Source organism: Balaenoptera borealis, assembly GCF_965194805.1.
Source record: "Balaenoptera borealis genome assembly, chromosome: 1".
Classification (NCBI taxonomy): domain Eukaryota; kingdom Metazoa; phylum Chordata; class Mammalia; order Artiodactyla; family Balaenopteridae; genus Balaenoptera; species Balaenoptera borealis.
Window position 1 is genome coordinate 9,341,960 of NC_138860.1, and position 24,829 is coordinate 9,366,788.

The 24,829-nt window shown below is 39.3% G+C and overlaps 2 protein-coding genes across 13 annotated transcripts in view; one reads left to right on the top strand and one right to left on the bottom strand.

Moving 5' to 3' along the window:
- The window catches only part of RO60 (Ro60, Y RNA binding protein), a 28,569-nt gene extending 8,424 nt beyond the window's left edge, over positions 1-20,145 (bottom strand). The window contains exons 1-8 of one of the 7 annotated variants that reach the window (XM_082394686.1): positions 18,918-19,074; positions 16,593-16,748; positions 9,520-10,119; positions 5,183-5,403; positions 4,415-4,561; positions 4,022-4,159; positions 949-1,065; positions 148-261 (exon numbers count right to left, since the gene is read on the bottom strand). In XM_082394686.1, the coding sequence (XP_082250812.1) occupies positions 148-261; positions 949-1,065; positions 4,022-4,159; positions 4,415-4,561; positions 5,183-5,403; positions 9,520-10,099 (1,317 nt within the window). In that variant the 5' untranslated portion in view covers positions 10,100-10,119; positions 16,593-16,748; positions 18,918-19,074. Of the gene's footprint in view, positions 1-147; positions 262-948; positions 1,066-4,021; positions 4,160-4,414; positions 4,562-5,182; positions 5,404-8,716; positions 8,843-9,519; positions 10,120-10,418; positions 10,610-10,711; positions 16,540-16,574; positions 16,749-18,917; positions 19,076-19,793 lie in introns of those variants that run through there. The other 6 variants (XM_082394687.1, XM_082394685.1, XM_082394684.1 and 3 more) reach the window with 6 other exon arrangements.
- Positions 19,159-24,829, top strand: part of UCHL5 (ubiquitin C-terminal hydrolase L5) — a 52,296-nt gene continuing 46,625 nt past the window's right edge. For 2 of the 6 annotated variants that reach the window (XM_082395209.1, XM_082395210.1), the window contains exons 1-2: positions 19,293-19,496; positions 20,175-20,205. In XM_082395209.1, coding sequence (XP_082251335.1) covers positions 19,431-19,496; positions 20,175-20,205 — 97 coding nt within the window. In that variant the 5' untranslated portion in view covers positions 19,293-19,430. The other 4 variants (XM_082395213.1, XM_082395214.1, XM_082395211.1 and 1 more) reach the window with 4 other exon arrangements.

Here is a 24,829-nt window from a genome sequence, read left to right on the forward strand (position 1 = left end):
AAAGCTTGTAAATATATTTCTGATTTTGTGTTCATGAGAAAGTTGTGATGAAACAATTTGTTCTCACAAATTTATTAATATCAGGAATAACATCAATAAATTTTTATATAATACATGTTAAATAAACTTAATAAAACAGTTTCTTACCTGGCTCATAGCCATTAAAACCTGTTGTAAGGTCATATCTGTAGTCACTGGGCATGGTACCATTTCATCTGAAAAAGCAACTATATAAGAATCTTTTTCTGTTCGTGTGACAACCTGAAAAATTCAATGGTAGTAATTTTCAGTAGATTTGGGGGAAACAAATACAGTATCTTGAAGTTCATCTTTAAAAGAAAATACCCTATGATGCTTACTTTTATTTCTAAACTTATATTACTGTGTTTGGAAACTACACAGTAACAGTGGTATAACTTTCAAAGTACTTTCACAAACTCTTATAAAGAAACTGGTTTTCACAACAATCCTTTGAAGCAAATAGAGTATACATTATTCTTCTCATTTTATTAAATAAGGAATAAACCTACAGAAGAGAAGCTAAGAAGCTCGCCTATGGTTCATTTACTTGTTATTCAGCGACAGAGTCAGGCTAGGACAAGTCTCCTGACTGTTATTATTAGTTCCTGATCTTTTAATGTCTATATTCATTAATAGTTTCTCTAAGCATTATCTATTTCCTTAAAAATACTGGTAATATTTAATCTGTTGTTGTAAAATTAAAATTTCTACTCTTTTCTTTAGACATGCTTTTTCAATATACCTACAATATTGTATATACCTAAGTATAAAAGTATATACAAGTACACTCAAGTATATATATAATACTTAAAGCTTTGCTTAAAACAAGTGAAAACATAATTCTTGATCATATCCAACTTTATAGTGTTGCCCCAGGGTAAACATTTTTAGGGTGGCAAAATCCTAAATTGTCTTAGGTGTTCTCACCATGCACATTGCTGCGGCTACTGTGCTAGCGTTGAGTACACTACCCAAAACTCTTTGGTTCATAGAAGCACTGACATCAATTGCCAGTAAGAAACGCTTTCCAGCTGGCTCAACTGTCTAAAGAGAAAACAAAACCAAACAATCATTAAAAGCAATCAAAGAAATTATAAGTAGATTAAATTTCTAACGAATCATATTTACTTAATTTTCATTCAAAAGACTGAGATAAAACGCCTGATTTTTGATTTACCAATTGACAATTACAAATGCTTAGCTTTTACTAGAGGTAAAACAAAGGAAATAAGACAGCCTATTTAGTAATTTAAAGAAGTTATCATCTTCCTTTTTTTTAATCTTTCCACATGAAGTAAACTGGGAATTTCTAGCAAGAAAGTTTTTTGTGGTAAAATACAAATAACATAAAATTTACTTTTAATCATTTTTAAGTGTACAATTCAGTGTCATTAAGTACATTCATAATGTTATGTAACCACTATTACTATCTATTTCCAGAACTTTTTCATCATCCCAAACAGAAACTCTGTACCCATTAATGGTAACTCCCCATTCCCACCTCCCTCTAGCCCTAGACGACTTCTATTTTACTTTCTTTATCCATGAATCTGCATATTCTAGAAACCTCATATGAGTGGAATCATAGAATTCTTGTCCTTTTGTGTCTGCCTTATTTCACCTAGCACAGTGTTTTCAAGGTTCATTCATGTTGTAGCATCTTTCAAATTCTACTACTTTGTAAGGCTGAATACTCCACTACATGTATATACCATATTTTGTTTATCCATTCATCTCTTGATGAATACTTGGGTTGTTTCCACCTTTTTGCTGCTGTGAATAATGCTTGTTATCAACATCTATGTACAAGTATCTGTATGAGTTCCTGTTTTCAATTCTTTTGGGTATATACACAGGTGGTGGAATTGCTGGATGGCCAGAGCCACACAACTAAGTGTGAAGTGGCATCTCATTGTGGGGTTTTCATTTGCATTTGCCTGATGACTAATGATATTGAGCATCTTTCCATGTGCTTAACTGGCCATTTGTTTATCTTCCTTGGAGAAATGTCTGTTCAAGTACTTTGCCCATTTCTGAATTGGGTTGTTTGTACTTTTACTGTTGAGTTGTAGGAGTTATCTATATATATATATATATATATATATATTCTGGACATTAAACCCCTGCAAGATAGATGATCTGCAAATATTTTCTTTTCTGCAGGTTATCTTTTCACTCTCTTGATAGTGTCCTTTGATGCACAAAAGATTTGAATTTTGATGAAGTCCAATTTATCTACTTTTTCTTTTGTTGTCTGTGCTTTTGGTATCATATCTAAGAATCTATTGCCAAACCCAACGTAATGAAGCTTTTACAATATGTCTTGTTTTAAGAGTTTTATAGTTTTAGCTCTTATATGTAGGTCACTGATCCACTTTGAGTTAAATTTTGTATGTGGTGTAAAGTAATGGTCCAACTTCATACTTTTGCATGTGGATATCCAGTTTTCCCAGCACCATTTGTTAAAAGACTATCTTTTCCCCATTGAACTGTCTTGACACTCTAGTCAACAATCAATTGACCGTATATCTGAGAGTTTAATTCTAGGTTCTCTATTCTATTCCATTGGTCTATGTCTGTATTTATACTACACTGTTTTGATTACTGTAGCTTTGTAGTAATTTTTGAAATCCTAAGTTTGGAAGTGTGGGTCTTCCAACTTTCTTTTCAAGATTGGGGTCCTTTGAGAGTCCATATAAATTTTAGGATGGGTTTTTCTATTTCTGCTAAACTTGCCATAGGGATTGCACTTAATCTGTAGACTGCTTTGGGTAGTATTGGCATCTTAACATTATTAAGTCTTCCAAACTATGAACATAGGATGTCTTCCCATTTATTTATTTCTTCTTAAATTTCTTTCAGTACTGTTTTGCACTTTCAGTATATAAGTCTTACATTCCCTAGTTAAACTTATTCCAAAGTCTTTCATTATTTTTGATGCGACTGTAAATGGAAATGTTTTCTTAACTTTGCTTTTGAACTGGTCACTGCTACTATATAGAAATACTGCTGGTCTTTGCCTGTTGAATTTATATCCTGCAACTCTGCTGAATCCATTTGTTAGCTCTAGTATTGTTTTGTGGATTCTTTACGGTTTTCTGCATATAAGATCATGGCATCTGAGAACAGAGATAATTTTCAATCTGGATGCCTTTTATTTCTTTTCCTTTCCTAACTGCTAGAACTTCCAGTATATATGGAATCAAAGTGGAAAAAGTGGGCATCCTTGTCTCATTCTTAAGGAAAATGATTTCAGTCTTCTACCACTGAGTATGATAGCTGTGGGTTTTTTACATATGACCTTTACCACACTGAGGAAGTTCACTTGTATTTCTAGTTTACTGAGTGTTTGTTTTTTTTTTAAATCAGGAAGGGTATTGAATTTTGTCAAATGCTTTTTCTGCATCAATTGAGATATCATGTTGTCTTTTAATGTGATGTATTACATTGATTGATTTTTCTTATATTGAATGATCCTTGTATCTTTAGGATAAGTCTCACTTGTATAATCTCTTTAATCTGCTGCTGAATTTGGTTGCTAGTATTTTGTTGAATAGCAAGACATTTTTAAAACCAAAACTTTTAACTTATGGTTCTGATATAGAATTTCCATTCCTAAAAAAATTACTTCCTATCAAGACAGAAGAGATCTACTACTGATTAACGGAAAAATAGAGGACAGAGGACCAAGTCACCAAGTCACAGGACTCCAGAGGAATGCAAATTTTTTAATTTGGTAACTTAAAACTTATCAAAATGATCTTAGGATAACTGGTTCTTGTCCAAAGGTAGAGAGAAATACTTTATTCATAAGCTTACAATTATATATTCATTTTCAACAATTAATTATATATTCATTTTCACATGAACTAAGAAAAAAACAAATGAATATCTAATCAAAAATGGTTAAACTACTAATATTATCTTTAAAATGTGTTTTTACAAAAGATATTAAATCCTAACTGGGTCTTCTGTTTTAAAATAAAAATCAAACCATTACCTTAAATGTTTTGTAAAAAGCAGCATCCAAAGCTTGCAAAATTTCTTCATCAGGGCGCCACTTCAGTTTTCCTCTGAGCCCATGACCTGTTTTGTAAGTTTCTAATGCAATTAGAACATGAAATGGATGTATACGAGCCTAGAAACACAACAAAGACAGAAAGCAAATGTCAAATTCAAGTGAAAAACAGTAACTATTTCTTTAAGATTTTTGTTATTATGGCTAATAAATCTATTTCATAAAAGAGAAAAATGAGGACATATTAATCTTAGATTTAAGAGTCAGTGCAACTTGGTCTCTGAAAAATGTGCCCTAAAAAATGTGCCGACCGCATTTCCAAAATTTAGGAGCCAACTTTTTCAATTAGTAGTAGTTAACAAAGGTAATGCTTACCTTTTTTAACAGTTTTTCATTACACAGCTTTTCACATACTAAAGACACTTCTGAGTTTCCTGGTTCAAGCACTGAATTAGCAGTCATCTTTCCAAGATTCCTTAGTAATGCTGTAAGAGGCATTTCTTGTAACAAAGCCTTCCATACCTATTGCAATAACACAGGTAGAAATATAAGAAGTTAAGGGTAAATGAATAGGTATAACATAGCTGTATCAATTAATAACATAGACTTTTAAGGCTTTCTTTTGGGGTTCAGAGCACGTTCTAAATAAAAATCTGTGTGAACTGTTCAAAGGCTCATCAAATAAAATAACTTGCTCTTTACCAGGGTAAGAAAGTGACGTATATTTTGTAAAGGAATTGCATATAAGAATTTTATTTATTTATTTTAATTAGTGAGGCAATTTAACCAGCACATTTTCTGGAGTGAAACTAATATTTATAGAATGCCAACTACATCTAGGCATTGTGTTAGGTGTTTTAAATAAACGTTAATTTTAAGATATATTTAAATTATTTTTTTTAGGAAATCCCCTGGCAGTCCAGTGGTTAGCACTCAGTGCTTTCAGCGCTGGGGCCCAGGTTCAATCCCTGGTTGGGGAGCTAAGACCCTGAAAACTGTGTGGTGGGGCAAAAAAAAAAAAAAATTTTTTTTAAGTACTAATGAATTATTTTTTAAAAGCATTACCCACAATTTATCCTTTTAATACACAGAGTAAGTTCCTCATGTTTAATCACATGCTTTAACATATTATAATCTGCTTACCTCTTTAGACTTTAAGTGATTTGTTAGGAGATGCTCCCTAACCAGTCTGTGTTCTTCTATCAGATGAATGACTTCCAGTTCATCTTTTGTGCGCTTCACTTTCTCTACAGCCTCCAGATACTTTAATAATTTCTCAGTCTCCACAGAAAGTGCTTTTTCTTTATACATTTCATGGACCTCTTTCCAGCCCTTTGTAATATATTTGGTAACAATAGCAAGTCCTTTAACAAAATAAAGAATTAAAAAGGCATGTAGGATTACAAGGTAAAGAACAGGACATGTTATGGAGAACGCATTATGTGAAAGGCACACCTAGATACACGGGAGTTTAAACCGACATGCTACTTCCTATGATATGACAAACACATTTAAGCCAATGGAGTCTGCTAATTTTGCCTATTCCATCGTAACTGCTTCAACATGAGACTCTGGAGGAAAAGCTCCAATATCCTAAGTCATTTCATTATGGAGCTTTTATTTATTTTTTTGAAGCACTAGCATTAGAACCTTTGGTACACAGTGCCTATCTCAGGTCCATGATCTCAGAACAACTCACAAAAGTACAGATCTACCTCAATTAATCTCATATTCACTTGCCCCTTTAGCTGCTAAATAAATATGCATTTATAAATTGTAGAGATAAGTGGAAGTAGACAGGTAGGTAGGTAATTTGTGCTTTTTTTTTAATAGCTGAGAAAGTATTACAGGCCAAATTTTTTAAAAAGGGAAAATAATGTGTTCATTTCCTCTACAATTCCTTTCAATAGTTGAAAGAGCTTTCAGTTGGGGGGCGGTGAGGAAACCTGGGTTCTAGCTTATATGTTGCCAATAAATGGCTGTGTGATCTTTCTAGGCCTTAGTTTCCACTTCTGTATAAGGGGGGAGGGGACGGACTGAATTATTAAATTCCAGGGTCTATGGGGGAAAGGTAGGTAAAGTAAATAAATAAACGAGGCCACTGATAGAAGAGAGAGTGGTTAGCACTGTGGTGAACTAAAGAGAGAATGCCCTGACAAATGTTTTAGTGAAATATTGGCTCACTGCTGCCAAAAAACCGTATTTTCAAAAGAAGGTACAATATGGATTTTTATGTGATGTTGCGAAGAGTTCATTTTCTTCTAAAATATGGTGCAGGCCAAATAAAATACATCTCTAAGGCAGATTGAGCTTATGTGCTATATCCGAACTCTAATTTAAATAACTTGATCAAAAGTTAGTACTAACATGCAGGAACTTCTAAAGTATCGTGACTCTTGCTATCTTACAGATCTTAGTACAAAATCTTACATTGCCTTAAATGAGTTCATGTTTCATGTGAGCATGTTTTCTATTCTTTCCAACTAAAATAAAACTTTCGGGGCTTCCCTGGTGGCGCAGTGGTTACAAATCTGCCTGCCAACGCAGGGGACACGGGTTTGAGCACTGGTCTGGGAAGATCCCACATGCCACGGAGCAGCTAAGCCCATGCGCCACAACTACTGAGTCTGTGCTTTCTAAAGCCCGAGCGCCTAGAGCCTGTGCTCCCAACAAGAGAAGCCACCACAATGAGAAGCCCATACACTGCAATGAAGAGAAGCCCATGCTCGCCACAACTAGAGAAAGCCCGTGCGCAGCAACAAAGACCCAACGCAGCCAAAAATAAATTAATTTATTAAAAAAAAAAAACTTTCAAAAAGTCTGTCTTATTATTATTTTTATCTTCCTCAAGTCCTAGAATTGTGTTGGCCACACAGTAGGAACACAATAAACATCTGATTAGTTGAATCACACTTTGAATTGTTTTATCTGTTTAAATACACGTTTCAGTTACTTACTTGGTAAATTAGAGTTTGTTTCCAAACACTAGGCTCTGAGAAGCCTAAGGATCTTCTACACCTAGACATATTGCTATTATTAGAAGGTTTCAAGTATGAGTTCTGCCCTCAAAAATCTAGAATTAAAGAATCCTATGTGTGGGACTAAGTTTAGGGAATATCTACTAATTTCTCAATTTATAGATCAAGAATTCAAAACCCAGAATAACTGTTTGCACAAATTCAGAAACTAATTTTTCCAATTTGAACTAGCACTTAGGCCCACACCACCACATAGTGTCTCAATAGACAAACAAAGCTGGATCCCTACAGCCTCCTCAAACTGGAGCAAAGATTTAAAGAAATTTTTAAAGTTAAAAAAATTAAGCCATGAATATGTTAGGAAAAAAAACACAGGTAAGTATTTTTATGACTTTAGGTTGGAAATGGCCTTTCTAAACCGAACATAAAATAAAAGCGTATTAACAAAGGCAGATAAGTTTGATTACGTTAAAATTCCAAACTTCAGTGTGCCAGAAACCCCCTCCATCAAAAAACGAAAAGACAAAGAAAAAAAATGGGGGGAAAATGCATGCAATGTATATAATAATAAATTATTAATTCCTATACTTGGTATTCCAAGTTCTGAGAACAGTGCCCATCTACAGTAGGTGCTCAATAAATATTTGTTGAATGAATGGTGACTATAATTATTGCTATTTTTATAATATTAAAAATAGCATCTTGATAGATAAAAAGAAAAAGATACAATATAATCCATAAAAAATACAAATAATCAATAAGCACATGAAAAGTTGAGCTTCTGCCCAAATACATAAATTCAAATAACAAGATAAAATTTTTCACCTATCATTGGCAAAGATTAAAAAACACTGGTAAATAGTCAGTGTTCAAATGTGGGGAAAGGGGCCACTTTCATATACTCTTTGTGGATTTAAGCATTACAGAAATTATAGAAACATTTATATTAACCAAGTTTTTTCACTGTAGTATTTTTGTAATAGTATTAAAAAACCAGGAGCTACTTAACTGTCATCAGTAAGAGACTAGCTACATAAATTATATTCATATAATGGTACACATGCAATTATTGCTACCGACCTGAAAAAAATCAATATACATTTAACTGAAACAAAGAAGGTATATAAAATTAAAAAAAATAAAACATAGTATATATTTAGGAAAAATCGGAAGTAATATACAACCTATGTATAGTGATTTCTTTTGAAGGGCAGGACTACTTTCTGCATTCTATTTTTTTGTATTATCCAGCTACTTTAAAACAAGCATGTAGGGAATTCCCTGGCAGTCTTGTGGTTAGGACTCGTGCTTTCACTGCCAAGGGCGCAGGTTCAATCCCAGGTCAGGGAACTAACATGCCACAAGCCGCGCGTGGAATGAATGAATGAATAAGTAAATAAAACAAGCATGTAATTTCTAATAAAAAATCAAAATATATACGTGTTTGTATACATAAACGTTTGCAGTAATTTACTGCTTAAACTTCATTTGAAAAAGTCCATTTATAATAATAAAAAAAAGGGATAAATTAAGAATTACTGAGGAGATACTATGTATGAAGATATCATTACACAAGCTATGTGGGAGGGAGGGGAGGGAACCAACACTGCCCTTTACTCCGTGCCAGGCACTGTGGAAGTATTGTAATACACACTATCACATTTAGTCACAATAATTTTAAGAGTTATTCCTTTTCTACCTTTTTAAATAAATGAAGATACAGAAACTCGGAAAGGTTAAGTTACTTGGTGTAAGGACACAAAGTAATAAGTAGAACTGAAATTTGAACCCATCTGAGGGGCTGTCTTTTCAAGTTTCACTTCTGCTGTAAAAAAAAAAAAAAAAAGTCAAATTTGGACATGCTCATTTTGTGAAAGTTCACACTTAAAATTATTCCTGTGCAAAAGTTTTTCTTATTTCCCTTCTAAGAAGGACTGAAGAGTCATTGTAGACCCAACTAACTTTTCAAAAGTCTCTTCCCATAGACATAGAAAAACTGCCCCAAGTTACCATGGCCCCTGGCTGACTGCCTGGAGACAATTAGCATCCTGAATTGTTAAGTTCAGCACTCCTTTGGGTAGCCTTTAGGTTCCACGGAACATACGTCCTAGGAAGACAGGGAGGGAAAGAAGGGGCTAAAGCAGTACAGCCTGGCTATCTGCCATCTACTGGCTAGGAGCCGTTTCGATTCCTACGACTCTGATCACATCCATGCTGCTTTCATGGTCCATAATCAAGGGGGTGAGCATTCTAGTTAGCATGGTGACATTTTAAGATTTAGAGTATCAAGCTGCAAATCTGTCATTTGGTTCTTGATCATTAATGTCTAGGCGTTTAATTCCAGGTTGGCGTTAAACATATGTGAATTAATCAATGTGTTCTGAGAATTAAAGGCTATTTCTAGAAAATATTACATAACTGTCTTAGGTCAAATAAAAATTTGCTATTTTTTGGATATCTGCACCTCACCCCCCACCCCCCCCATGAAGATCTTACGCTTACCTTCACTGGAAGGTTTAAGATGCGACAATCTTAACAGATCTTTGTGAGACCAGCCATTTCTTTGTTTATATTTTGTAACGGCCAGGGCAAGGGCCATGCCACCTTTTTCATTGTACCAGTCTGCTACGGCCTTCCGGAGGGCGCGACCCCACATGCCACATTTCATGCTTTCCTTTAGATCTTTCTTAAATTGTATAAAAGTAAAGAGATGTGTAGGAATGCGACAAACTTCAGAAACAGCTTTGAAGGCGGCTTGTTTCGTGCTTATGTCGGAACACTGGGAACAAATGGCGAGGGCAAAGAGCGTAGGCTCCTGCTTTGCAGTTCTGCCTTCTTGACTAAATGACTTTATTTCCTGTATCACTTCACATCCTCTGCCATCTTCAATCAATCTAATTAAAGCTTCGGCATTCTCAAGGCCCAACTTCTGTTCTTTGATATAATAAGTCCCACCTTCAGAACCAAAACATAAGAACCGGTGCAGCCGATTCATATCAGTGACTTGCCACACATATCCGTCTTCAGAATTGGCTATCTGCTTCTCATTCAGCGGCTGCATTTGGTTTACCAATTCCTCCATTTTTCTGTCTTTTAGGAAACCTGTCAGAAAGCAAAATGTTATTTTAGCTAGAAACAAGAAAATTCTAAAAAGGAAAATTATTTATTAATCTATGCTTATTGAAATCTGCCATGAAATCTTTTAATTTAAAAATATTTCTTAAGCTCAGTAACTGGTGGTGTAACGATCAGAAGCAATAGCTAAGAAGTCGCATTTTTGAGGTATAGCTTGTTGCTTCAGAGACTGAGCAGGCAGTTCGGCATGGAGTCTAGAGGACCAGATGGAGGAGAATAAAAGGGGCGGCAATAGTCACTGACACAGACAGGGGGCTAGCACTCACTTTACTTCCTCAATAACTGTGTAGACATTTTTGATTGTGTATCCAACATCTGTTCCTCCCTTCCCCCTTCTCTTATCCTCTTTCTGGTAGTAATGCCCTTCAGGGGACATTCCCCAGCCCCAAGGGATGAATCCTGATTGCTCTAAGCCAGTGGTTCTCAAACTCTGTGTGCATCAAAATTACTTGAAGTCCTAGTTAAAACACAAGATGATGGGTTCCACACCCGCCCCCCCCCCCACCCCGAAGTTTCTTTCATAATTCAGTATGTCTGGTTGAGGCCTAAGCATTCGTACTTATCACAAGTTCCCAGGTGATGCTCTCATTCCTCTTGCCATGTGACTGGTACAGGTATTGAGCAAGTATCACAACTCCCATCAGTGAGACATGATAAGTCTGCTGGTAATACTTCTGAGGTTTTCTTCCTTCTTAAAAAGGGGCTTGGGCTCTTAAAAAGGAATGTTCCCCTTTCTGCCCTGACATACTCATCTGCACATGATGCCTGAAGTGGTGTCAGCTACCTAGAGCCATGGAGGGGTGCCAGTTTAAGAAGACAAACTAATTTATAAGGATGGAAGCACCAGAAAGAAAAAAAAAAAAGAAGGAATCTGGGTCATTGATATCATCAAATTACCTGGAACTGCCCTACTTAGAAATGTCCTAATATATCATAAGTATATCCTTATTGTTTAAGCCATTGATAAGTTTTCTGCTACCTGTAGCTGAGAGCATGCTAACTCATTAACATCCTGTATCAACAGTGTTCGTTTATAGTTTACTTCATCTGTGACTACCCACATTTTCCTCCTTCCAGTATCTCTGAAGCTACTAGAACTAGCTGTCTGGCAGCAGTATCCCTTTTTCTCCTCCAAAGGGAGTAACCACAATCATCCACTACTTTATCGGTCCACCGCTACTCTCACTATAGTACAGCTGTTTATCTTCAGGTTTCCTGCCTGGGCCACTACAGTGCACTGGGCTTCTCCCCATGGCAAACAACCAACAAAAAATCCTCAACCAGCATTTACTGCATACTGTGTGTAAGGCATGAAGGAGATTTCTGTTCCCTTAAAAAGATTTTTAAAACTTTCTTTTCCTGCCCTCAGGGAAATCACAGTCTATTTGATGAGGTAGAAATTTATACATAATACAAAGCAAACTGTAATCAAGTGCTTTAACAGAAAAGTGAATGAGCAGAGGAGGATAAAATAATGCTGTTTCAATAATCCAGGAAGACTGAAAAACTGGCATATAAAGTTTGGGGAACACATTCCAGGAAGGGGTATATGAAATCTCGCTCTGTGTCTTTAAATTTTAGAAAAGGAACTAAATATACTGCAAAGAAATGTTGACAGGTAAGGTAGTAGCTTAAAGAGGAACACAAGTAAAAGAAATTTTGTTTTGAAGATGATACAAGCTTGAGCATGTTTATATACTGTGGGGAAGGCTAAAGACACAATCCTGGTGAATATTAATTAAAAAAAAGCTAAGGAGAAAAGGGCCCTTTAAAGAAGAAAGAGAAGGAGAGGCACACAGACTTAAAATCTGGAGAGAGTGGTATCGTAGACCACAAGGAAGAGAATTTCACAGAGTGAATGGCTGGTAATGTCAAATGCTCAGCAATCAAGTGAGTAAGGCTGAAGTTGGCAACAGGGATGCTGAGGAAAGGCAATCGCAGTCGGGCGCTACGAGAAATAGCTTGATTCTAGTGAGGTCAGGAGGGCACGCAGCGGTGAAGAGACTTCACGGGTAGACTACTCTTGCACAGAAGCCAAGTTCTCAAGGGAAGGTAAGAGAGAAGGCAGGAGCCAGAGGAAAGATCTTTTTACCTTTTCAGATGAGAGGACTCTGAGGTTGAGGTTCAAAGTTCGATTTGGAGAGTTGAAGACAGCAGAGAAAGGGCGTAAGTGAGGGAACGAGATCCCTGAAAGAAGTTTCAGAGCATCCAGGCGGAGACTAGCCCTTGACAGCAAAAGAGGTATCTCCTTCACTAAGGGTGGAGGTTATGGGTAATGATCCCCTTGAGGGAGAAAGAGGAGTAAAGAAATTGAGGGAGTTCTCAATGCGGGGAAATTGGGTGAGTAAGGGAGCAATGAAAGACTGGGTCTCAGAGCGGGGAACACACAATGGTGCAGAGGTAAGTGCTGGGAAGAAAGCCTCACATTTTGCATGTGACTTAGGGGAACAGTGATTTGAATTGTGCTGGAAACAGCAGTGTCAATATTCCAAATAAAGCTCTGACATAAAGTAGTTAATCTCAGTGCAGGCCTAGGCTTCAGGTGGTGTCAGAGACGAAGTGATCATATTGTATCAGTCATTATGGACTGATTTATAGTGACTGAGTACAGCACAGGCTGAAACTCCTGGTGCAGTGGATGTTGCTTTTTCTATGTATTCGGACCCCCTTTTCAATATGGCATTTACCTCTGCCTTTCAATCCAAAAAGGCTAAGAGCCTTCTCAAAGATTGATAACATTAATTGCTAATTCCAGTAGAAATTTTTTGACATTGCTGGCCTCTCCTTTAGATTTAACAAAAACACACACTCTCTGGTGTTTCTTCAACCTGGCTATTCCTGCTTATTAGTCATATTTGTTAAATGAATAATTTTGAGAAGACATTCAATTATCAGATTATACTACACCAGTTTTCCTGCACCAAGGCCCAAGTGGTGAGATTTCAAGGTCTCAATATAAACCTCAAACCCCCCCACTATCAAAGTTCTTTCCTTTTTATTATTCTTTGTGAGCATGTCCAGCTAACATCAATGGTTCCCTTGAGAACAGGGACCAGGCCTTATCTGTGTATCCCTCCTCTAGAACACCATTTTTAAGTAATTCCTAATATATATTTAAGGATAACTAAGCAGCATTAAAGTTGATTTTCTGAACCATTTATCTAAGTATTATGCATGACTGGCTTTTCTTTCCTGTAACACATTTACTTTGAAAATAAGTCTCAATGCATGCAATTAAAAACATAATTCAAGCCTTTAACATAAATTCTGTAATCAGGATAAAATAATGTACTATATGCAGGTAATAGAAATACAATTAAGAAAAATAAAACATGAAAAAGTTACAAAGAGAAAGTAATGAGTACTGAGTAAAAATGTCACCTGAGAACAGTATTTCTCTGTAAGTTCTTCTAATATGTTTAATATTAGGTATTCAAGTATCTTTTCTAAAGCAAGCAGAAAAATGAACTTTTAAATCTAGAGAGGATGCCTAAAAAAGAAATCCCTAAATGTAATCCTTGTAATCCCTATTATAAGAAATGAATTATTTATTCATAGCTGTACAAATGGAATCTTCCCTTGCATGTTATGTTTTATTAATGACAACCCTGACCACACACCCTTTCGATACTTCTGCAGGAGAAATGTTCACCTTTTCATATGCTTCTGTGAACATACTTTCCAGGGTGCAACATAAAACTGTGGATCAGATCACATCATTAACAGTTAACGGCACCTCTCTACTTGCTTATGTAGATTTACCTGAGTCAGATTTTTAGAGTGAAATATAAAAAACAGAATGGCAGCATGTTCCAAGCTGCTCTCTTTGTCACTGAGCGCTGAAATACAAATTAACTTTAAAATTGGCTAGGTGATAAGACACAGTGGTATAATAAAGAATATCTGGGTTTTGCGGGAGGTACAGACTACTCGGTGCAAAACAGGCTACAAGGATGTAGAGTACAACACGGGGAATATAGCCAATATTTTGTAATAACTATAAATGGAGTGTAACCTTTAAAAATTGTATAAAAAAAAAGAAAAAAGAAGAATATCTGATTTTTGTCCATGGTTCTCACAGGGCTTCACACACCACTTTGGGTTTATATCCGAAAAAAACAAAAACACTAACTCGAAAAGATACATGCACCCAATGTTCATGGCAGCGTTACTTACAATTGCCAAGGTATGGAAGCAACCTCAGTGTCCATCAACAGATGAATGAATAAATAAGATGTGGTATATACATATACAATGGAATACTACTCAGCTATAAAAAAGAACGAAATTTTGCCATTTGCAGCAACATGGATGGACTTGGAGGGCATTATGCTAAGTGAAATAAGTCAGCCAGAGAAAGACAAATACTGTATGGTATCACTTACATGCAGAATCTAAAAAATACAACAAACTGGTGAATAAAACAAAAAAGAAGCAGACTCACAGATAAAGAGAACAAACTAGTGGTTACAGTGGGGAGAAGGAAGAGGGAAGGGGAAATATAGGGATAGAGGATTAAAAAAAAGGGTTATTATGGGATTATATGAAATCATATGTGTGAAACTTCTGAAAACTGTAAAGCACTATAGAATTTAAAGAATCTTTTATTCAATTTAAAAACAGTTAATAAAAAAAAACCTTGGAATATCCTGATTGATGGGAGTGTCTTTGTTATGCTAATGAGGTGACTCATTCTGGGTCTTTGGATTGCTTCCAGTTGGGGGTCGCCATAAAGACCAATCATCTGATTAGAAGGTTGGAACTTTAGGCCAGATCAACCTCCCAGGAGGGAAGGAAGGCAGGTGACTGACCTCAACCACAGGGTCAATGAATTAATCAGTCATGCCTAGTCATGAAACCCCATATACAAACTCTGGACATCAAAGTACAGCGGAGGGACTACCCTGGTGGTCCAGTGGTAAAGACTCCACCTTGCAATGTAAGGGACACGGGTTTGATCCCTGGTCAGGGAACTAAGATCCTTCATGCCGCGGGGCAGCTAAGCCTGCGCGCCACAACTACTGAGCCCGAGTGCCGCAAACTACAGAGCCCACTCACTCTGGAACCCGCACGCCACAGCTAGAGAGAGAAAACCCGCACGCCACAACTAGAGAGAAGTCTGAGCACCACAATGAAGAGCCCACGCGCCCCAACAAAAGATCCCGCATGCCTCAACGAGGATCCCACATGCCGCAACTAAGACCCGACGCAGCCAAAAATAAATAAAATAAAATAAATAATAAATAAATCTTTAAAGAAAACAAACAAGTTCAGCAGAGACTCCCAGTTGGTGAACACTGATGTGCTGGGACGGTGATGTGCCAGGATTCTACAAACAGAAGGAATCCCTCCGCTGCCTCCAGTGGCCTGGTGGTGTCTTCCATTTGGCTGTTCCTGAGTTGTATCCCTTATAATAAAAGATTTTATTATAAATCCTTTATAATAAAACTGTAATCATAAGGATGGTGCTTTTAGGGAGTTGAGTCATTCTAGTGAATTACTGACCCTGAGCGCATTGTGGGAAGCCTAGTTGGCTGGACTGGGACCTTATTTGAGGCTGTTGTGTGAAGTAAGGGCAATCTGTTTGGGATCCTGCCCTTTCACTTGGGGGATCTGATACTAACTCTGGAACTGAAATGAGTTGATCTCAAAATACAGACACCAAAGGTATAAGTGACAAAAGAAAAAAACCGATAGACTGGACTTCATCAAAATTTAAAACTGTGTTTCAAAAGACACCACAAAGCAAGCAAAAGACATCCCATGGAATGGGAGAAAATAGTTGCAAATCATACATATGATAATGAATTTGTGTCTATGATATATAAATAACTCATAACTAAATAATAAAATGATAAATAACCCAATTAAAAAATAGGCAAAGAATCTATATAGGTATGTCTTCAAAGAAGGTATACAAATGGCCAACAAACACAAAAATGGATGCTGAATATCACTGGTCATCAGGGAAATGCAAATCAAAACTGCAATGAGATACCACTTCACACCAACTAGAATGGCAATAATCAAAATGACAATAATAAGTGTTGGCGAGGATTTGGAGAAATTAGAACCTTCATATACTGCTAGTGGAATGTAAAATGTTGCACCATATGATATCTCTATATTTAACCTTTTGAGGACCTGCTACATTGTTCTCCAAAGTGGTAGGGGGTTTCTTTAGGGGTGATGAAAATGTTCTGAAATTATATAGTGGTTGATGGTTACACAACTCTGTGAATATACTAAAACCCACTGAATGTGATGTGTGAATTCTATCTCAAAAACCTGTTATTAAAAAAAAATTAAAACTTGGCTAGGTGAAATATATTTGGCAAGTTATTTAAATAGATAAGCATTTAAATGATATTTAACCCTACATTTTTTATATTTGTCTTTAGAAAGAAATTTGAGATACACACAGACATACTATACAGGACCTTAATTTCTTCCTTCCCCAAATGTCATCAACCCCCTTCTCAAAGCTTAAGCTCCAGTGTCAGTGGTTTAGAAGGCAGTTGGGCAGTGAGTGAGTTCAAAGCCTGGTCATCAGTTAATCCACTTCTGAATAATCAAGCGTTGTAAATCCAGATTAACTAACAAACAAACAAACAAAAGATAGTTAATTCTTCTTTCAGTTGGCCTGACCTAGTCTGTGCTCTTAAAGCAACACCCCTGCAAGGAAATGTAATACAGCTAAAGTTGTATTAAACGTCTATAAATCAAAATTTTGAGAAGAAATCAAACAGATTACAATATCATTAAAAGCATGGCCACACTCTGAAATTGGTTGTGGATATTTTATACATTGCCCACTTCTCTTTTTCCTAATTTTGAATGCAAGATCAGTGAATGGCAGTAATATACAGTATGCAATAACACTAGTTCTGCTTCTTATTCGCTAGAACTAGAACATCTATAGTAACTTTTAACAGTACTAATAATATATTACTTCTAAGTATGCCTACATTCTTCTTGAATGTACACATCTAAATATCTTTCCCAAGTCTCTTGATCATTTGTCACTTGAAAAGGCTCTCTTTCATCCCAAGAGGTCAAACAAGTTTGCAGCTTATTCCTTTTTAAATGGAGTCAAAGCTGACTTACATCTATGAGAGCAAGACAGTTTGAAAGAAACAATACTGCAAAAACGGGGGCCACAAATTCAGAGAGCTGTATCACTCAGACTGGTCAATGGACATGAGCGAATCAAGTCAAGGGTGATGCAATAAAAAGTGGTGAGGAACTAGAGCAGACATGACAGCACGATATTCGGAAGGCATACACCTTTTAGCCAACTGGTCGTCATGTAGTTTGGGCCTCATATTGCCAGATCTTCTCATTTTTCTCAAAAACTCAGAAATCTGGATTTTTAGCTGACCTCTTAGAATTAAATGTTAACAACATAATTAAAGAAATTTGACACACACACACACCCCCCCCATTCTGATTACTTATAGGCTGTTTCAAGGGCTAAACTTTCAGTTCGGTCTTTCTACAACAGGCACCATGTTCAGTTGGGTATCAAATGTTAGTTTTGATGTATTCAATAGTTACTTAGCACCAAAAACATTTTCAAGTTCACAGCAATATTGCAGATGAAGAAAATACGGCAAATTCCTGCAAACAGCTTTGGGCTCTGATGACACTCATTCTAGGCGTGGTTCATAAGGAAATAAGGCCAGACTCCTGTGCCTCACAGACTTTCCCATTTAAGTATATTAACAGAATACATACCTCTCCCGCCCCCCACCAGCTTGAAAACACAGTCTCCCAGGGACAAACTTCAAGAAAGTTTCCAAAAAAAAATTTTTTTTTAAATTTAACCCCTGACATAGATTTTGGCTTCTACTCCATAATATAACCACGTTTGTTTTCATATAAAAGCTGTGCCGCTGTTTCTCTCAGTAAAATGTATCATGTTTATTTCGTGGCTTCACATAATCCTGCAGGACAAGGTTCCCTTATTCCAGGGCACAGGTCCTCCTGCTTGAGAAACAAAGAATCCGAGTTTTACCAAGTAAAGCTTTTTTTTTTTCTTCTATAAGCCAAGGGCCCTTCTTGGAAGTCAGAGCTTTAAGGAGTGATGCATAAACACTACTACTCTGAAAGATTTTAGTTTTAACATTACTACTCTGCAAGGGCCTGGTGAATGAGGTTTCGTGATTTAGTGAAGACAGCCATTTTTGGTTTAACGCATCCTTTAGTCTTAGGACCGTTACAAATATTTTCAGATTAACACACTGCATTTTTCAACCTCATGTGCCTTGGAGGCACCGCGCCCCTTTACACTTGTCTTTCAGCCCCACCGACGACAGGACGGATCTTCTCCTGTCCCTCGTCATTCCCTCCAGGACAAATTCGTCCTCGGTCTTCTCACAAAGATCCTTCTTCCCGAAGCCCAGAGGCCGGGCAACGCCTCTCGGCGCAGCAGCAGCGGCGGGAGGAGGAAAAGGAGGAGGAGAAGGAAGGGGAGGAGGAAAGCGGGCCCCTGGGCCGCCGGCCTGCGGGAAGCTCCGCAAGTACAAGGGGGAGCGGTCCCGGCTTCGGGAAGGGCCCGGCCCAGCAGAGGTGCCGGTCCAGCCACCCAGCCCGCCAGGGCACGGAGGCGGGGCGGGAGACGGGTCGGCGCAGCGTCTGCTCCGGCCTCGGCCGCAGGGATGCGGGGTGAGGGCCACGGAGGACCGGCCGGACCTTGCGCGTCCCCGGCGCCGCTCAGACCGCACAAAGGGCCCCGGCCAGCCGGCCGCCCGCGGTGTCCTCACCTGTGCCCGGCGGCCGACCCTCCCTCCGAAGCCGCCGCGCCACCGGGAGAAGCGCTGCGCCACGCCGCCGAAAGACGACGCGCGTCGGCCGGAGAGGTGATGCCTGCTCCGACTCCGCCGCCCGGGTCTCCCGGTTCGGTTCCCGGGAGCGAGCCCCGCCCCGCCGGGCGTGCCCCGCCCCCGCCCCAGACTAGCGAGAGTCCCGGATGTTCCCTCCTCCGGCGCCCCAAATCCCGCCCTTTCTCGGCGGCCCTGGCCCCTTCCGAATCGGCTCCGGGTCCTGCGCGGCCCAGAAAGAGTTTCGCCGTCTCTTGGGTGGCTAGAGCGTCCTCCCGCGCTCTGTCGCGCTGCAGGTGACGGCGCCCGGAGGCTGTCGGGAAGTAGGCGGGGTGACGTGAGGTTGACGAGCCAGCGGCGGGTTTGCAGAGCTCAGTGGCCGGAGGCAGCTGGATTGGGGGGGTGCCGGAGCCGGAGGTGGAGCGGGGCGGCGTGTGGCCGGGGCCATGACGGGCAATGCTGGGGAGTGGTGCCTCATGGAAAGCGACCCCGGGGTCTTCACCGAGCTCATTAAAGGATTCGGTGAGAGCCAAGGGGACCGTCCTGGGCCGGGGGTCACGGGAGGAGGCCTGAGCTGGGCACGGAGTGCTTCCCTGCGGCTGCCGCCGCCCAGCGTCTGGAGGGAGGCGACTCTCTAACCCTGGAGTCGGGGAGGGGGAAAGGCAGGGCTCCGGTCCCTCCTTGGTCCCGGCCAGTCGCGTTTCCGTGGTGATCTGAGAGCCACACCGCGAGGGCAGGAGCGTGTCCCCAGGACTCGGCGCTCCAGTACTAGCTCCACTGATCTGAGTCCCCGCCCCAGTTCCCCCCGACTTTACGTACCGATTCTTCCCTTTCCACTACGGGGCGCCCCCATTCCAGGCAGGGGTGCCCAGGTGCGTGTCTCAGGCCATCGGTGCTACAGGAAGAGTCGGGTGCGCCTTGTCGAGGGTGGGGTGTCCAAGGCCCAAGCCGCCCCGGAACATGACATTCGAGTTATTCGGAGCAGAACCCCTCGAGTGTGTGACCAGCCCTGCGAACGTCCGCACAGGCTGGCCGCGTGGGACGCACGGACCACCTCGCTCGTTCTGCTCATTTTGTGGCTTCCGGGGAAGTGTGCTTTCTCCAGCTAGTGCTCCGGAGGCCACATGCTTGCCTCGTAATTTCTTTCTGACTCTGTCCCTTATCTCTGGTCCTAAGTAACCAACATATTTGACTTTGTAGCCTTCCCTGTCGCTCCAGCTCTTCTTTGGCAGTAAGTTTATTTTTATCTGTTACATTTTCTCAAGTATTAATTTTAGCTATTATGTTAAAACTTGTACTTGAGGTGGAAATTCAACATTGATATAGATAACTGTTTGTTGTACGTAGCTGACTGTTTGGATATCATGTATCGGGCATATATTGTTTACCTGCTGTGTCTGACACATTGGTAGGGTTTGGATAGTTTTAGTGTGAATAAAGCATGACTGCTGTTCTAAAGAACTGACAAGCAAATTATAATATGGCGTATTAATTGCTACATTAGAGTAGGTACACACAGGTCGTGGAAGAGCACGGGCAGAAGGAAAGGCATAAACAGTAGTGGTGGTAAAGTATATGACTTAGGGAACAGCTGGGAAAGTGACTAAAACATAATGTAACAGACTTAAGGAGTATTTCAATCCGAAGCTGAAAAGATAAACTGAGGCCAGATTGTGTGCCATGTTGTGTAGTGTGGATTGCCCTGTAGCCCCTGGGGACTTAACTGTCAAAGATATTTCAAGGCTGAAATGATATTTTTATAATTTAAAAAGATTTACTACTTGTAGTGTGCAGGGTAGATTGGAATGAAGTAAGAGAAGCTAGAAGCCTCTTAAAATGGTCAGAATTTGAGATGATTGGCTCCACACATAAAGTAGTGATTTGGAGAGGAGGAGGTAGATTCAATAATTTTTGCTATATTTAAATCCACAGGACTGTTAACTGCTGGGATGTAGGGAAAAAGAGGTGACAATGACTCTAGTTTCTAGCTTGGGAGACTGGTGAAGTACAAGTACAAGAGAAGAGTAGGCTTGATGGACAAGAAAATGGGTTCAGCTTTGGACATACACTGAGTTTGAGATGTCTGCAGGTTTTAGCCGTAAACGTTACCTTCAAAACCTTAACTATTATGACATGTTAGAGTTAACCTTAAGAAACGTATCAGGCAAATTTGTTTATTTTAAAATTAGTCCATTCTGTTAACAGCTTTTGCTTCAATTTCATACATGCAGAAAACTTGGAATTGAAAATGATTTAAATAAAAGCATGCGTAAGAGACTGCCATGGAACTGCACCTTCTGTACCTGCACAAATGAAAACTGAAGCTATAGTTATTAGACTGGTTTAATTAGCAGAAGAAGAACTTTGCAAAAAGTTAAATGATGGTAGTTGTATATCACCATCAGATGCTTCAAAGAGACTGAGTTTATTCCAATCATTTTCTTTTTTCCTCATTCAATTCATGGATTTAAAAAACCTTTGGAAGTTTATTCTTTCAAAAGTGAAACATCTTATTGTATTATGAATGCTATTGTAGATTTAAGTTTCTTCATTGAAGGGGAAATTATATGTGAGTTGAGTGAATATATTAAATAAAATTTTTGGTGGAATATAACATCATGGTAAAACAAAGTTCTTATTAAATTAAGAAACTGATGGAGCAGAACTATACTTTTAATTGATACAATGCATACGTAATTCATAAATGCAGCAAAACAAACTAGGATAGTCTACTAATTAAAAATAGAGGCTGTGTATTTCTGCTTCCAGCCAAGATAGAGTAACAGGGACTGGATTTGCTACAACAAATCAGTGACCTCAGCTTTCCCTTCAAGAAACTAGAAAAAGATGAGTAAATTAAACCTAAAGTAAGCAGATAAAAGGAAGTAATAGCGATCAGAGTTGAAATTAGTAAAACAGGAAAGAAAAAAATAGTGGAGAAAGTCAATGAAACCAAAAGCTGGTTTCTCAAAGATCAATAAAATACATAAACCTCTAGTCAGACTGATCGGAAGAAAGAGAGGAGACAAATGACCAATATCAGGAATAGGAGAGATGACATCACTACAGATTCTACAGATTTTTTAAAAAAAATTAAATAGTTATTTTTTTGGCTGCATTGGGTCTTCGTTGCTGCGTGTGGGCTTTCTCTAGTTGCTGCGAGCGGGGGCTACTCTTCGTTGCAGTGCGCGGGCTTCTCATTGCAGTGGCTTCTCTTGTTGTGGAGCACAGGCTCTGGGCGTGAGGGCTTCAGTAGTTGTGGCACGTGGGATCAGTAGTCGTGGCTCACGGGCTCAAGATTGTGGGCTTAGTATTGTGGCTCATGGGCTGTAGATCACAGGCTCAGTAGTTGTGGCTCACGGGCTTAGTTGCTCCGTGGCATGTGGGATCTTCCCGGACCAGGGATCGAACCCATGTCCCCTGCGTTGGCAGGCGGATTCTTAACCACTGCACCACCAGGAAAGTCCCAGATTCTACAGATATTAAAAGGATAAGTGAATATTTTAATAAATATTTATGCAAATAAATTTGACAACTTGGATGACATGTACAAATTCCTTTAAAGATGCAAATTACCAAAGTTCACTCAAGAGGTAATAAATAAACAGTATAGCCTTATGTGTATTAAAGAAATTGAAATTGTAATTTAAAATTTTCCCACAGAGAAAACTCTAGCCAAAATGGCTTCACTAATAAATTCTGTCAAGTATTTAAGGGATAAGTAATACCATTTCTACACAAGCTTTTCCAAAGACATTGGAGAGGAGGAAGTACTCCCCAACTCATTTTATGAAGGTCAGCATTATCCTAACACCCAAACCAGACAAAGGCATTATAAGAAAAGGAAACTGCAGACCCATATCCATCATCAACATAGATGCAGAAGTTCTAAACAAAATATTAGCAAATCAAATCCAATAATATATTAAATAGACAATATATCATGACTGAGAGGGGTTTATCCCAGGAATTCAGGGTTGGTTTAACATTTGAGATTTACACCATATTAAACTAAACAAGAAAAACCATACGATTAGATTATCTCAATAATTGCAAAAGGCATTTGAGAAAATCCAGCATCTGTTAAGAATTACGAAGTGTTAGATTTTACCCTGCTTGCCAGCTGACAAATGGGCCTGCCACTATTTTATAGATGCTGGCAGACAACTTCAGCTTTATAGCTAAAGGATTGTATTACTCCTGGCACAGTAGGCAACAGGAGATTCATGTTTGCATTGGTTCCCTTGTCCTTTAAGTCCATAAGTCCACTTCGGAGGTAGATGCTGCATGCATGACTTTCTGTCATAGCTGAGAAACCCCCAACCTTAGGGAGCTCCCAATGTTAAAAGAGGCTGCTAGCAAACTTGCTCAACCTTTAGCTCTAGGGAGATACTATTATTACAGACAGCAATAAGTCTTCCCTCTGCCCCAGAGGGAGAAAATATCTCTGCCTTTCAAGTCTGTTTACTATTTTGACATCCTTGAAAAGACAGTTTTGAACAAATCTGGTAATTCCTCTCAGAAGACAAGCAGTAACAGTAGAAACCCATTGAGAATTGTCTCCCAACAAAACCCATCCTTTCTTTCTATACCAAATATGCCATTCCCTCAGCTACTCTGATTAATCTGACCTGACCTGCAGGGCTGGTACCAAATCTGTTTAATTTATCTCTTGGAGTGTTTTTGTTAGGGAGCCAGGTGACTTTTTCAAGTCTTTGTATCAGCCTTTCCTCTCAGCTTAAGGCATTAACTCAGATATAGCAGGGTGTATTCGTGATTGTGCAGACTCTGCCTGGGTCTGCAGGGAAGAAGTCTAGAAGAATTCCATCACCCACAACAACTCAGGCCCCTGAACTGAGGCAGATCTGAGTGACTTAGAGCCAATGTGGTGTTTCCTTTACGTGAAGGTCTGTTTCAGACACTTGTAAGGTGCATGTCACCTTGTTTTGGGGAGAGAGGTGAGTTAATGCCTGGCATTAATTAAAAGTATAGCCATTCACACAGGAAATAAAAGTATAGTTATGAGCACATGGTACGCTTGGAAGCAAGTGTTGATTATAATCGTTGGGGCCTCCAAAATGGGACCTTCTTATTAGGGGTACAAGTTAACAGTGCCTCCAGCTTAGGGCTGCCTGTTCATTTCACATAATTGAGTCCAGTCCTCAGAGAGATTGCCTTAGAGCTGACAATACGGTTTTTCCTATTTGGTCACATCACCAGCTAAATGACATTTGTCTGTGCCATGAAATAACTGAAAGTGGGGTTGGGGAAGATATCAAGGGCTGTTTTTCATGGGAGGTGCAGAAGCTGGGCCCACGCCTGCTGCTTCTGGTAGACCTGTTGATACGGTTAGGGGACTGGCAATCAGTGTTGTCAGAACTGCGTGTTGCAAGATAGCATCCCTACCAGTCAATTAAATTTAAGTCACTGGCAACAGATTGGGAGAGCCTCACCAGAGGATTTTTCTCGGGGAGAAAGACTCCAGGTATATTGTTAAGAAAATTATTTTTAGAATTAGTTTTTGTTTATTTATTTTTGGCTGTGTTGGGTCTTCGTTTCTGTGCGAGGGCTTTCTCTAGTTGCGGCGAGCGGGGGCCACTCTTCATCGCGGTGCGCGGGCCTCTCACTATCGCGGCCTCTCTTGTTGCGGAGCACAGGCTCCAGACGCGCAGGCTCAGTAGTTGTGGCTCACGGGCCCAGCTGCTCCGCGGCATGTGGGATCTTCCCAGACCAGGGCGCAAACCCGTGTCCCCTGAATTGGCAGGCAGGCTCTCAACCACTGCGCCACCAGGGAAGCCCTAGAATTAGTTTTTGAATAGACTTTTATGGAGCCACCAGTGCTATAATACAAATGT